This window comes from Desmodus rotundus, chromosome 6 (assembly GCF_022682495.2).
Source record: "Desmodus rotundus isolate HL8 chromosome 6, HLdesRot8A.1, whole genome shotgun sequence".
Classification (NCBI taxonomy): domain Eukaryota; kingdom Metazoa; phylum Chordata; class Mammalia; order Chiroptera; family Phyllostomidae; genus Desmodus; species Desmodus rotundus.
In genome coordinates this window covers 88836299-88848668 of record NC_071392.1, presented here as the reverse complement: position 1 = coordinate 88848668, position 12370 = coordinate 88836299, and the positions used below count along the sequence as shown (strand labels likewise).

Below are 12370 nucleotides of genomic sequence, written 5' to 3'. Positions count from 1 at the left end.
CTTTCTGGAGGCAGTTTGCTGATTTCTTCTAGTGTTATTGTTTTGTCTTGTTTTGACTAGATTTTATCTAGTAAATCATTTTAGTTTATTTCCATACCCCCAGGCATGACATCACTCCCTCTCCCTGCCTGTAAGGGTCAGGGTGGAAACCCAGCATCAGGACCCCAGCTGGCGTCTCACTGCTGCCGAAGGGGTGAGACCTCAATTTCGGGGAGGGGGACTGAGAGCCAGACACAGGGCCCCGGTGGCACTGAGAAGCTGTCTTTCATGACATTCTGACATTCCCTGTGACTTTTTTCCAGGCCTCCGTCATGCTTGATTTCAGTCTGTGGCACCTGGTGAAAAAGGTATTTCCAGAGATGGCAAATACCCTGTTTTAGAGAGAAGAATTTTAGAGAAAGTTTATAAGGAAAAATACCTTCTTGCTTTGGAGATGGGATTGATTTAAGTTTGAATATGACTATTAACTCAGAGATGTAACAAAAAAATATACATTTCAGTTAGGACACCAGTTAGGAGACTAGTTAGAAGGCCAGTTAGGAGACTAGTTGGGAGACCAGTAAGGAGACCAGTTAGGAGGCCAGTTAGGACACTAGGTGCAACAGTACGAACAAGAGTCCTGTGGCTTGGGCCAGGGTGGACCCCACGCTGACAGAGGGTGCTGGCTGTGCATCTGGGGCACAGTCTGGAGGAGGAGTCACAGCTGTACTCTTGATGGACAGTAGTGAGGGGAAGACAGGAAGCCAAGGGTGACCCCAAATTCTGGACTCAGGAAAAATGGGTGGGCAATGATGTCCTTTCCTGCGCTTCCCTGCTCCCCATTCACCCTGAAGACACTGCTTGTCCCACTGAGTCACCAGCCAGGCCTCCCTAGCAGCCCGCAAGACCCTGGAGGAGTGAGAGTTAATCTTTCAGCATCTCTGGGCTGACATCTCGGGCCCCCAGAGCAATTCGGAAGGGGTCCGAACCAAGTGAGTTGAGCCCAGACATTTGTCATTAGTTAAGAGCCACCGAGGAGCTTGGCTTCTTCCTGAGGCTTTCTGAAGCAGCCTCCAGGTCTCCCGAACTCCGACCTCTTCCTTTAATTACCAAGAACAGTGACATGCTCTGGCCTGGCTGAAGCTAGCTGCAAATTCACCTCCTGCCAGCCACCTGCCCTGCGTGGCCCGCTCACGTGCCTCAGCCCTCTTCCCTTTTTACACGTTGTTCTGGTTTAGACAAATGAGAAACTTTCCAAGACAATAATAAATGCATCCCCTCACCCTCTCCATTTTTACTTCACTTGGTCTCCGAGATTCTTGGAGACAACTTAGTCAGTGAACAGAAAGGGACAAAAGTGAAGTCCGACCTCTACATCCAGGGACAAGCCAAAGAAAAGGAAAAACTGGTCCATGAGGGCCCCTGCCATGACGCAAACCCAGGAGAATAACCAGCAGGCTCGGGACGAGCGGGATTTTGGAAGAGACTTGCCTTAGGTAGTCTGGACAAGACATACTGACAAAGTGAACTTCGCTCACAGTATTTAGCAGGAATCGGTTCAGGGACCCTGATGACAACGAGTAAGAAGTAACTTAAAAACAACGTGTGATTCTGAGAACTGCGCACCGAGGGAGGGGTTGGGAAGGGCCCATCCATGCTGGGGCGGAGGGGCGCCACAGCACGGCACCACCCGGCCCCTCTCCCGGCCCCTGGCTCGCAGGCTTGTTCCCGAGTGGGTCTCACTGCCAAAACCAAGGGACTAAGCCAGCACTGCTGCAGTCTGCCCATATCGCAGCAAACAAGCGACTATCTGATTTTACCGTATTTGTTGTGACTTTCTAATGTTCTTAAAGCACTTCCACAAAACTACGAAAGACACCGTGGGGCCTCTGGTTACAATGCACTGACCCTCGGTGAGCTTCTGCCATCGAGGGTTGTGAAAGTGAACAGCAACCAGGTCAGGCCTGCTTTTGCTTGCTCCAACACTGCCACGGTCGACGGACTTCATCAATTAACCCCCAGAAACTCGGGGTGGGGGGGTCTAAGGTGGCACACAGCCTCAAAGTCCTTCAAACTTGCTTTTTTCTCATTCAGCAGGGGAAAGATGGCTAATTTCCTAAACTTGCTGTTTTCTGGAAAACAAACGTAAAATTTAAGTAGCCATGGCAATGGGAACGGATCTGAAGCAATGTTAGGTTCCGCCTGGATAGGTCCGAAGCAGCTAGACTGTGCGGCTGAACCCGCGTCCTGCACAGGCTGCTTAAGTTTGTGGTTCACATGCCTTCGCGGGGCTGACCTTTCTCCAGTGCAGGCAGAGCCTTTGTGAGAAGTGTGAAGAAAGGAAGGGGTTTCTGCTTATTGTTCAAGCAAACCTGAACTTAGGGAGTCCATTTTCCTCCCCTTCCCTCTGCTCTCTTTTCCTCCCCCCCTCCCTTCCTTCCTTTTGTAGTTACAAGTGTCCCAAACATCAGAGGACTTGCTCCTGCTCATAGACCCAAAACTGCACAGACCCCAGGGCTCCCCTGGCTGCCCTCTGCTTCCGAAGATGAGCACTCTGAGCCCTAGCTGCTGGGAAGTGGGACAGGACGTCAGGCTCCTGAGCCCTCCTCCTCGTTCCCCTCTGTCGTGGAAAAGACGAGGAGAGGCCTAGACACTTCCTTCTCGAAAGAGCTCTAGCCAGACACTCCACGGGCTGTTTCACGTTTTCCACTGGGACGGGTCTTAGAACCAGCAGGGGACGTGGCGGTGGCCTTGCCACCAGTACTCACCAACGAACAGCTGGCTGTACAGCTCCAGGCGCGTGTGACCCTCGGTCGGTGCCTTTCGGATCTGCTGTGGCAGCCGGTCCACCTGCAGGCTGGCCTGCTTGACGTTCCTCTCCGCGGTGACCCGGTGCCACTGGTCATCGTTGAGCGGCGTGGGTGACCGCACCACAATCTCCACGGGCCCGTTCCCAACGTCAAATGAGAAGGACACTTCTGTGGCAGCTGCAGAGTGGGAAGAGGGAAAAGCCGTTGAGTGTTTTCCTCCCGGACACCAAACAGCTGAAGAAAGTCACAGCAAGGGGAGAAAAGTAATCTCAGCACATCCCTTGCTGCCAGGTCCCTGGCACAATCATCTGAATAAGTATAGAATATCAGTCCACTACTAGCCATTAACAGCCAAGGTGGGGACAGAGTTGTACTGGGGGTCCAGGTAGACATCTACTTCCTTTGTCTTTAGAAACCAATCGAGAAGGTACCATCACTGACTCTAGATAAGAAAAGCAGGGTCCGGAGAAGTTCAGCACAGCTGGGGGCCCAAGGCTGAATCACTAGTGAAGTTGGAGTGCAAACCCGGCTTGTTGGGGTGTCACAGATCAGGCCTTTGACTCTACAGCCAGCACAGCTCCTGGGGCGGAGCTTAGTGTAACGCCCTTTCTCTGCTCCATCCCCGGAGATTCGGGCTTAGCTGGTCTGCTGGAGGCATTGGCATTTCTTAAAAGCCCCCTGGAAAATATTAATAGACAGCTAGAGGGGAGAGCTGCCACTCTGGGAGAGTTCTCAAACTCCACTTCACCAGACTCATCACTGTAGTTCCTACCGGAAGTTCGGGAGTTAGGAATTGTTGATGAATGTGAATGAAGGTGACCTGCACCTTTAAAAAACTCCTCACCCAAGGACATGCTCATTGATGTTAGAGAGAGGGGGGGAGGGAGGGGAGGAGAGAGAAGGAGAGAGCAGGGGGTGGGGCAAGAGGGAAAGAGAGAGAGAGAGAGAAACATCAACGTGAGAGAGAAACACCTATTGGTTGCCTCACACACACCCCGACTGGGCACCAAACCCGCAACCCAGGCACGTGCCCTGACTGGGAAGTGAACCAGTGAGCTTTTGCTCTGTGGCATGGTGCCCAATCCACTGGGCCACACTGGCCAGGGCAAAGCGACCTTTGTCATTTTTTTAAGGTGACCTGCATGCCTTCTAGACTACTCATGGCTGTCTGAAGGGAAGCTCCAGATCCCTGCAGAACAACCCTTTCTAGAATCGTTTGCTGCACACTCTGGTCATGCCCGTCGGGACGCCGGGCCCGTCTCGGAGCCTGCCTCCAGCACTGACCACGGATCCTGCTTTTTCACGGATCCGCCCGCACCAACCTCCTTCTGCAGTAAGTCCCCTTCAACAACAGGAAGTGGGCGAGTGGTTGCTTTGGCAAATTTGGTTGTACGTAGTTTTCCTGCTTTACATTTCAGGCTTCTTTTCAAGTTCTCAATGTTTTATAAACATGGTTTTTAAGCGTCTGTTTTCTTGCGGTGGCAGGAGAGGCAGCTTCACGCAGCAGCAGCAGCACACAGGCCGGCAGCTCCTCCAGCCCGGTGCCCCCTTTCCGATGGACGCCCGAGAGGCAGCCCACCAAGAGCCTTCCCAACTTTGCCTATAAAGACATTTAGCCCCTCTATCTACCAATAAACCTCTGCCTAATCTCTGAGCAGTCCGACTTTTTTCCCTGGGCTAATGGAGAATTCAGCTTCTTTGGACCAGTTCCATTTTGAGACGAAGTCAAGCAATTAAACTCTTAACAATGGCAGTGGGCTGGACTCCCCCAGGCCCCCCACCGTTCCCTGCCTCTGGGTCAGGCCCCTCCCAGAGCCGCGTGAACTTTGTTGAGCTACAGGGCTATTACACGTGGGGCTCACTTTAATCAACAATCGTACCGAGGAGTTTCGATCCTTTATGTCACAAGAAAGGGAGCTTTAATTTTAACACCTGTGGCAGTTCCACACACATTCTGGTGAAATGTCCCCTCTGAATTAGGGTGGGGTCCGGTGACCTTCACCAGAGTGTGTATGGAGGGATGACGGGAACGCAGGCGGATGATCCTACGATGCAAGCGTGAATGATCTTCCCCCGCATTTCTGGTATCGTCAACAGGGAAGAGGTGTCCCCAGTCAGTCTGAAGACTGAATCCACTGTTTTCGTAGTGCAGCATTTCAGCAGGTGCGTTGCAAAACAGAAGTGGTCGGAATAGCCAGCGAGCAAGGGTGCCCGAGCTAAGTGGAGAAGACTGTTTCGTTTTAAAGGCATCAACAGCCATCAGGGAAATAGAATTTAGGGGTAAATTGAGTTTAACCCCCAGGTGTGACTCGGAGGGATAAGTGCTGCTCTAGTTTCCCCCTCCTCTCCCCCCCGCTACGATGAATTCTTGTCCAGGAGTTAACTGGGAAACAGCCATTGTTTCTTCTTTGCTGGTCACATGGGCCTGTTTCTTCCTCTGGACGACAGGTCTTCTTAACATCAACGCTTCCTTCTAGAGAAGGAACATCTCCCAGCTCCTGCTGCAGCTTAGTCTCGTCAGCTCAGCTGGGACTGGAGCCTGGGGTCCCATCAGAATGCGACTCTCCCTGGATAGGGTCGGAAGGAACAGACCCCTTTTGGGCTGTGCTGGAGCAATGCTCGCAGTTTCGGCACATCCCTCTCCCCTCTGTGCGGCCCGGGGAAGGGGCGGCAAGGCCGAGGTGTGAGGAACGGGTCCCTTTCCCTCAGTCCATCAACGTGAGCTTCCCTGACATCGCTAAGGGATGCCTTTGAGAAAAACCCCATCTCCCCGGCACGCAGCAAGTGCGCTCTAACAGTGTCTAAAGTTCGTTTGCGGCTGATTGCTCCTGGTCTTCTGGGTGAGAGGCAATGACATTTTAAAGGAGATAATTAGAGAGTCAGAGAGCGAATAAAAGGGAGGCAGCATCAAAGACACCAGGGCCAGCGACACCGGCCTTCCGTAACGTGCGCCTCTGGTAGGAGCTGCCCTGTTTCCACCTGAGACAAGGACTTGCTTGTGGATGGGAAATATCCTCACTGCCGGAAGGAAGCGTTTGAGACTGGGCTGTGCCTCATGCAGCTCGTCAGAGAGGACACCGCAGCAAGCACTGGTGTCAAGAACAAGGGAGGGTCTGAGGTTCCCCTGCTGGCGAGGGAGCCAGCTGGCCTGCCACAGGTCCACATGGCTGAGGCCGGGAGACCCGTGGGCCAGAGACAAAGGACTGTGTTATTCACAGTGTAGCAGGTAGCGTGAACTTGCTGCCCACACGGGTTTCCCTTGTCTCCCAAGTCCCGTGGGGCGTGTGAAGCAGCCCAGGTGAAGGCTGTGTCACAGCTGAGAATTCTGAACCTGGTAAACTGCAGTCTTTTCAAAGGGCTGCTAGCAAACCCGCTCACCTGCTGCCCCGGGGAGAGACCTGAGCTTTATTATCCTGGCCAGAAAACGGGGGCGCCCTCGTTTCGGAGGAAGGCACCAGCTTCCAAGGCTGCCGGCTCTACATGCATCCTTAAAAGGGCACGAGGAAAACTCTCAGTGCTTCTTGCTCAGAAGCCAAGCAGACACGGGACTCATGGAAATGTTTCCCCCAACAGTCAGCCGCTCCACACCTTTTCTTTGTGAGCTGACCCAAGTCTGCCCAGGAGTGTATGTGCTTCCACAGCATCTTCAGCACCACGTAAGGATGGCCCTGCCAGGCCCAGCAGGCGAACTTGGACTTGTCTAAGTCAAACATGGTGATTCATGTTCCTAAGCTTGCTAGGATGGGACACACGATTCCCTGCTGGCCAATACGACACGAGAGGGGTTCTTCGGGGGTCTTCTGGGACAGAGCTCTTAGTCATCAGAGAAGAAACAGTATCGTTTTTGTCCCTTGATCTTGAGTGAAAGTTATGTTCTCATGTTGCTGAATCCACCTGGTGAACACCAGATGCTGAGGAGACAGGGAGGGCAATGGGACGAACCTGGCTCTTTGCTGACACCGTTTAGCCCCTGGGTTAGTCCTGTGGCCACCTCAAGACTTCTTAGGAGAGATATATGCTATTGGCCAAGCCATTTTATTGCATCTAAAAGCATCTTAACTGACACAGGGAACGGTTCAGCAGTCAGTATATTGGAGTTCCAGTCTCTGCCTTTCCACCTTTTGGGGGGCTTCTGCTTATTGGTGTCTGACCTGAGGAGCACATCTATAGCTTCCCAGTTTCTGCAACTAAAATGTTTTCGAAAACATTGAGTTAGAGGATCTCTAAGGTCCCTTCAAATGCCACCACTCTATGATCCAATTTCCAAAAGATTCTAAGAGAAACAATAAAACTAAATAAAGTTCATCTTAACAATAGTCTTGGACAGTGCATCACTATAAGGAGAAAATAGACATTAAAAGAGAAAAGCACAGTGTGGTGTACTGGCTTCAGGAAGAGGTGGAGACGGCAGAAATGTCCTTTGCGTGACCCCATGTGCCAAAACAGGGAACCGGACAGAACCGGGGACAGCTCCAGGCATTCCCTCCTCCCGCCTGTTAATCCCAGCAGGTGGCACTATTTGCCCTCGTTCTAACTCAAGTTTTCTCAAACAAATCACTGCACGCTTAATAGATCAGGTGACAAATTTAACAGCTGACCAGGAAAGTAGCCTTTGGGGCTCCTAGTTCTCCCAGCAGGTGAGGGAGCATGTAGACATCAGAACTCAAAGCGTCAGTTGGAAGTAGCAAAAAAGATTTTGGTCACTCAATAAAGAATAGGTGAAGGGAGAAGACAAGGAAAGAGAGGTACACACAGGGAGCGTGCTGAGAGGACCAGCTACACTGTTGCAGTTTTGACAATGCTTTGTTCCTTTCATTCTAAAACGAAGTTCAAGGATTGGTAACTTCCAAAGGGAGGCTCTGTACAAAATCTCATTTACCCATGCAACAAAACTGGTAATAGGCAGAGAGATATTTTAGCCTCGCTCTACAGTGAGGAGTGCTATAATACATATCCTGTGTCCTTTTATCATGAAGGGAGGACTAAGTGCACATTAGGAGAAAGAACAATTTATGCAGCATGGGAAGGCTACAAGACGAGGCGGGGGGCTGAAAACGAGGTCACTGCAGGCATCAGAGGAACAAGGAAAAGGAGGAAGAAGTACAGAGAGTGGTTCCTGTCTGAGGTGCCTGTCTGAGGCCAGGCGCCCCACCTTCCTGTCTATTCCATGCCATCCTCCGGCTCTTTCCCCCTCTCTTCGACAGCATCAGTAACTTTCGCATGCCTCTCACCCTAACAGCCTCCACCACCACGGAACTCTTCTTCTGACCTAACATTTCACTGCTTTGCTCCCTTTGTTGCCAAAGTCCTTCTTAGCGCTGCTTGCCCTGGGCCCGCCCCCTCAGTTTCTCCTTGACCCCATCACCTGCACATAGCTTTCTCCGTCACCACCTTGTGAAGCTGTCCCTGCCTCAGCAGGGCCAGGGCATGCACTGTTCCCTTTACCAGCGAACGCTAGGGCTTCGCCTTTACCTCCCTGCTCACAAGTCCTCGCCTCAGAGATTCCTTCCCTACGCGGTCTACATTAAAGAGAAAACCCCTCTCTCGGCCGCTCTTCCCTCCTTTATCCTGACTTTTTACATCACTATCTGGCACAATACACGCAGATGTGCTCCTGGTATCACTAAAGAAGAAGTGTTTTCTGGTTTGTTCATTTTTTCTATATTCTCAGTACCTGGAACAATGCCTGCCACAGAGAAGGTGCCAAGCAGTTTGTGAATAAATGAGTGGGTGAATGAAAGACAGAAAAGGAGCACTCTGACCTGGGAGGCCAAGCAATTGTAACAGATTCTCTGAAAAAAAGGAGTCCATCCATACGTTTTCCTAAGGTAACCCCTAATTTAGCACACCAGCATAGTAAAGAACGCTATCTTGTAGCCCACACATATCCTAAGAACACAAAGGAACAATGTATGGGGTGCGTGGGGCAGTCTGAATCTAGGAACTTGACACATCAGTTATGTCTGTTTAAAACAAACTGTGCCCAGTGTTGTCCCCAAATTTATGACATTTGAAAAACAAAAGCTTGTCCTAGATAAACTTGGCAGTGGAGCCAGAAGCAGAATTTTCTCTCATTTCTACATCTCATGCTATTTTCATCACTCTGTTCCTAGGAACAAGGACCTTGGCTGGATCCTAATTACTCAAACCTTAGCAACAAAGCCCTTGGACCATAATTTCCCAACTTCTGGTCCGCTAAAGGAACGCGCTCCAAATGCAGCATGTCAGGGCTGCTCTCATCGAGACTTTGCTTCCTGAAGCCGGGGTAGGGCCCGGCCCCGGACTCCTACCCAAGAAACACCAGGATGAATACGTTTCATTCCAGCAAGAAGGTCCAAGGAGGTGTTTACTTTCTTGTCACCAAGAGAAAGATTTTTCAAACCGTGTAGGAAAGAGTTTAACCTCTTCCAAAGAGAGGTCTGGTTGTTGCCCTTGGCTTTGAGAAGGTAACAGCTGAATCCTTGAAATATCAGGTCTGAGAGGAGCACCTTTGTTTGCTCCGGAGCCCTGGGTCACGTCAGAGTCTACCGTGTGATTTAGGGCTCACCACCCCAGATAGCCCAACAGCGTGAGGTAGGGTGAAGGTTTGGGTCACACAGTTCAAGCTCTAGAGGGACCAGGAGCTGGGGTCAGCCAAGTGGACAGTCCACCGCGCCTCTGTAATGGGGCTGAACAGACTCTGAACCCTGGGGCCATGGAGCCGCCCCTGTTGGCAGTCCCGGTGCATACTGTCATATCACTGCTGTGACTCCATGGGGGGGCTCTCCTGGAAGGCCGGCGTAGGGGACCTTGCCTGGCTTCTGCCCTGTGTGCACGCCTTGTCTAGTCTGATTCTCATCTGATTCTCAATAACCTGCCGTAACCGTAACTGGGAGGAAGCACCGCAGACTTTGGTGAGTCCTGCGAGTCCTTCTAGCGGATTACCTAAATGGAGGGTGGTGTTGGGGACCCCCTGGACTTGCAACAAGGGTCAGAGTGTGTGCAGTCTCGTGAGGGCTGGGGACTAGGTTTGCAGTTGGTGTAATTCTGTGCAAAAACAGAAGGAATCACTTGGGTTTAGAAGGATGTGATTGAAGCCGGCAATGGTAAGACTGGGAGGCTTCCTAGAATGCAGTCTGACTTCCAAGCCCCGCTTCACTGCCCGGGGAAGGAAATTGAGTCTGTGAGATGCTAACATCAGTTATAACTCCGCTCAGAGAATTCACTTTTCTAACCACACTGAGCCGCCTTTCACATCCTGCAGGAAATAAAAAATAACCTGCTTTTCTTTTAGTATAGTGTTAATTTGTGAACACAGAAGGTTTTTGGATCCAAATATGCATATTTATACCTAAAATCTCAGTGTTAAACACATCTGAAAATGAACACTGGCAAAGGAAATTTATTTGAAGGCTTTTGGAAATTTTTCAAGGAAATGCCTGGAGCTTCAGAATCAGTGTTATGAGCTCATTTTAAAACCTCTGGTATCTTGATAACCTCTTGAGTGTGAGAAATATTTCTCTGTATGTATTTTGGCCGTTAAGCTTTTTATTATGGTTAAAAAATAACTTCACCAACAAAGACATCCATAGGGAAAAGGAAGCGAAGGGACTTCCCACTGGCGATAAAACACAGAGAGCTGTCTTTAAAACCCAATGCCTTTCTAATTTTAGTTCTCTCTGTGCTTCTCACCGACTTTTGAGAATAGCTTCCTGAATATTAATGGACCTATATTATTTAGAAAGGAAAAAGGCAGAAAAATCTTTCCAAAATGACATGTGGCTTGAAACAGTTCCTAACCTCAGTGAGAGACGAGCCGTCGGGATCTAAAATGCCCCCCTGTTTGGGATCAGTGGAGACTTGTGTGCTGGGCAGAGAGCACCCAATTTCAGAGAATAGATGAAAGTCCCAGATGGTGACTGTGAGGACACAGCATTTGTGATAGAAGGAACTGCGGACGCTGCTTCAGAGAAATTGTGAAATTGGATGCTGAACGTTGCTGCAGAGACGGAGAGGAGGGTGGGCTAAAGAGGGGATGGGCGTCAAAGCAGCTTTTCTCCTGACCACAGTCAGATTGTGCCGCAGGATGAGAAGTGCCACGGAAGGGAATGGGCTTCGGAGGGGGCTGGGGTAATGCGGGGAGAGCACGGGTTTGAGAGTTCAAGGAGAACGGACTTGGAACTTGGGGTCCAAAGGAGGCAGTAAAAGTGGATGCCGAAACAGCTTGATCTGGGGAAAAAGCTGATAGGTGTTCACGGGGACCAAGCGAAAGCTTATAAGGAGACGCCATACCAGTAAATTACTTAAATATAACTTGGAAATGGCTGAGCACTGGCTGGCTGTGCTGATGGGGACACTGGCCATGGGGACGGCCAAAGACAAGGTCTTAGGAGGAAAGGAGAAGGCTCTGCAAGGAGCGTGCCGGCCGGTGAGGGCCGACAGTGGCTCTCAGAAGGAAGACGGACAAGGAGATGTCTGCGTCCTGGCTGCACGGCTGAGTTCCAGCACAGCTGAGTTCCAGCCCGGCTGTGGGTCCCCCCACGGGCACTGCCCCTGTCCCTGTCCCTGTTCTGCAGCACACTGTCTCCTATCCAGCACATCCTTTCAATGCTGCCTTGGTGTGACTTTAGACAAGAGCTTCCTGATTTAAAAAAAAAAACAAGTGCCCAATGAAGATTCCACATTCTACATGTTATAGGAACAGGACAGAAAAAGAGGTTTACTCAGTTTTCCATTACAATCCCAGAGGCACTTCCACGATAGAGCATTTGCAATCCTGGGCGAGAGTGGAGAAGTGAGACTCTGCCAACAGAGGTGTGAAGTGGGGAAGCAAACAGATGTGAGAGAAGGCAGGAGAACCTCTTGCTACACAACACACTTTCTTTAAGTGAGAAAGACTTCTGTGCAAGTCCCCTTTTCCTTGGGATCTCTGCAAGAGAGGCGTAACTAATCGAAATGATCTCACTAGATTTTCTGCAGTTACGACTAGTTAACTTTGTTCATTACCTTCTGTTTAGTAAGAATGTTAGAAACAACAAATCTTAGGCTGAATTCTGAAAAATATGGGATCTCAGATTCCAGGGGTTGAAATGTCCCAGGAGAAATACTTAGCTAACACTGGAGAAGAGTTAATAGGCCCTGAAGTCAAATATTTTCACCTCTAAGATAGAAAATCACAATGTCCCCTATGGAAATGGAAATATTTCATAAAAGTAATGATTCATTATAAGGTACTCCTCCTCTCCCCTTATTTCTGAGGATAATCACTGAAAATACAACTTCCCTGATTATACTGCATAAATATTTTGCCTCCCGAGAGACTGTATACATCAAATGCCTTCGAACCTTTTTTAGGGCTGGTCTGTACAAGTTTGAACCACCACGTTTGCTTTTTTCATGAACTAGGGGACATGGTTTCTTCCTAGAATACCTCTGAGAGCAGGGTGCAGCTTCTCGCCCACCCTCGCCTCGGGGTGGCATGGCACACCCTCTACCAGGTGAACGAGTGGGTTGCCTTGGGAATAGGCTCATCCTTCAGGGGCACCCTCTGCTGGGCACAGCCCGTGTGGCTTTCCCGGGTGAGGTCTTCCGTTTCACCATGG

At 50.3% G+C, this 12370-nt stretch overlaps 1 protein-coding gene across 1 annotated transcript in view; it reads right to left on the bottom strand.

Moving 5' to 3' along the window:
* The window catches only part of CNTNAP2 (contactin associated protein 2), a 1617197-nt gene that overhangs the window by 169753 nt on the left and 1435074 nt on the right, over nt 1-12370 (bottom strand). The window contains exon 17 of the mRNA XM_053926665.1: nt 2748-2966. Within this exon, the coding sequence (XP_053782640.1) occupies nt 2748-2966 (219 nt within the window). The remainder of the gene's footprint in view (nt 1-2747; nt 2967-12370) is intronic.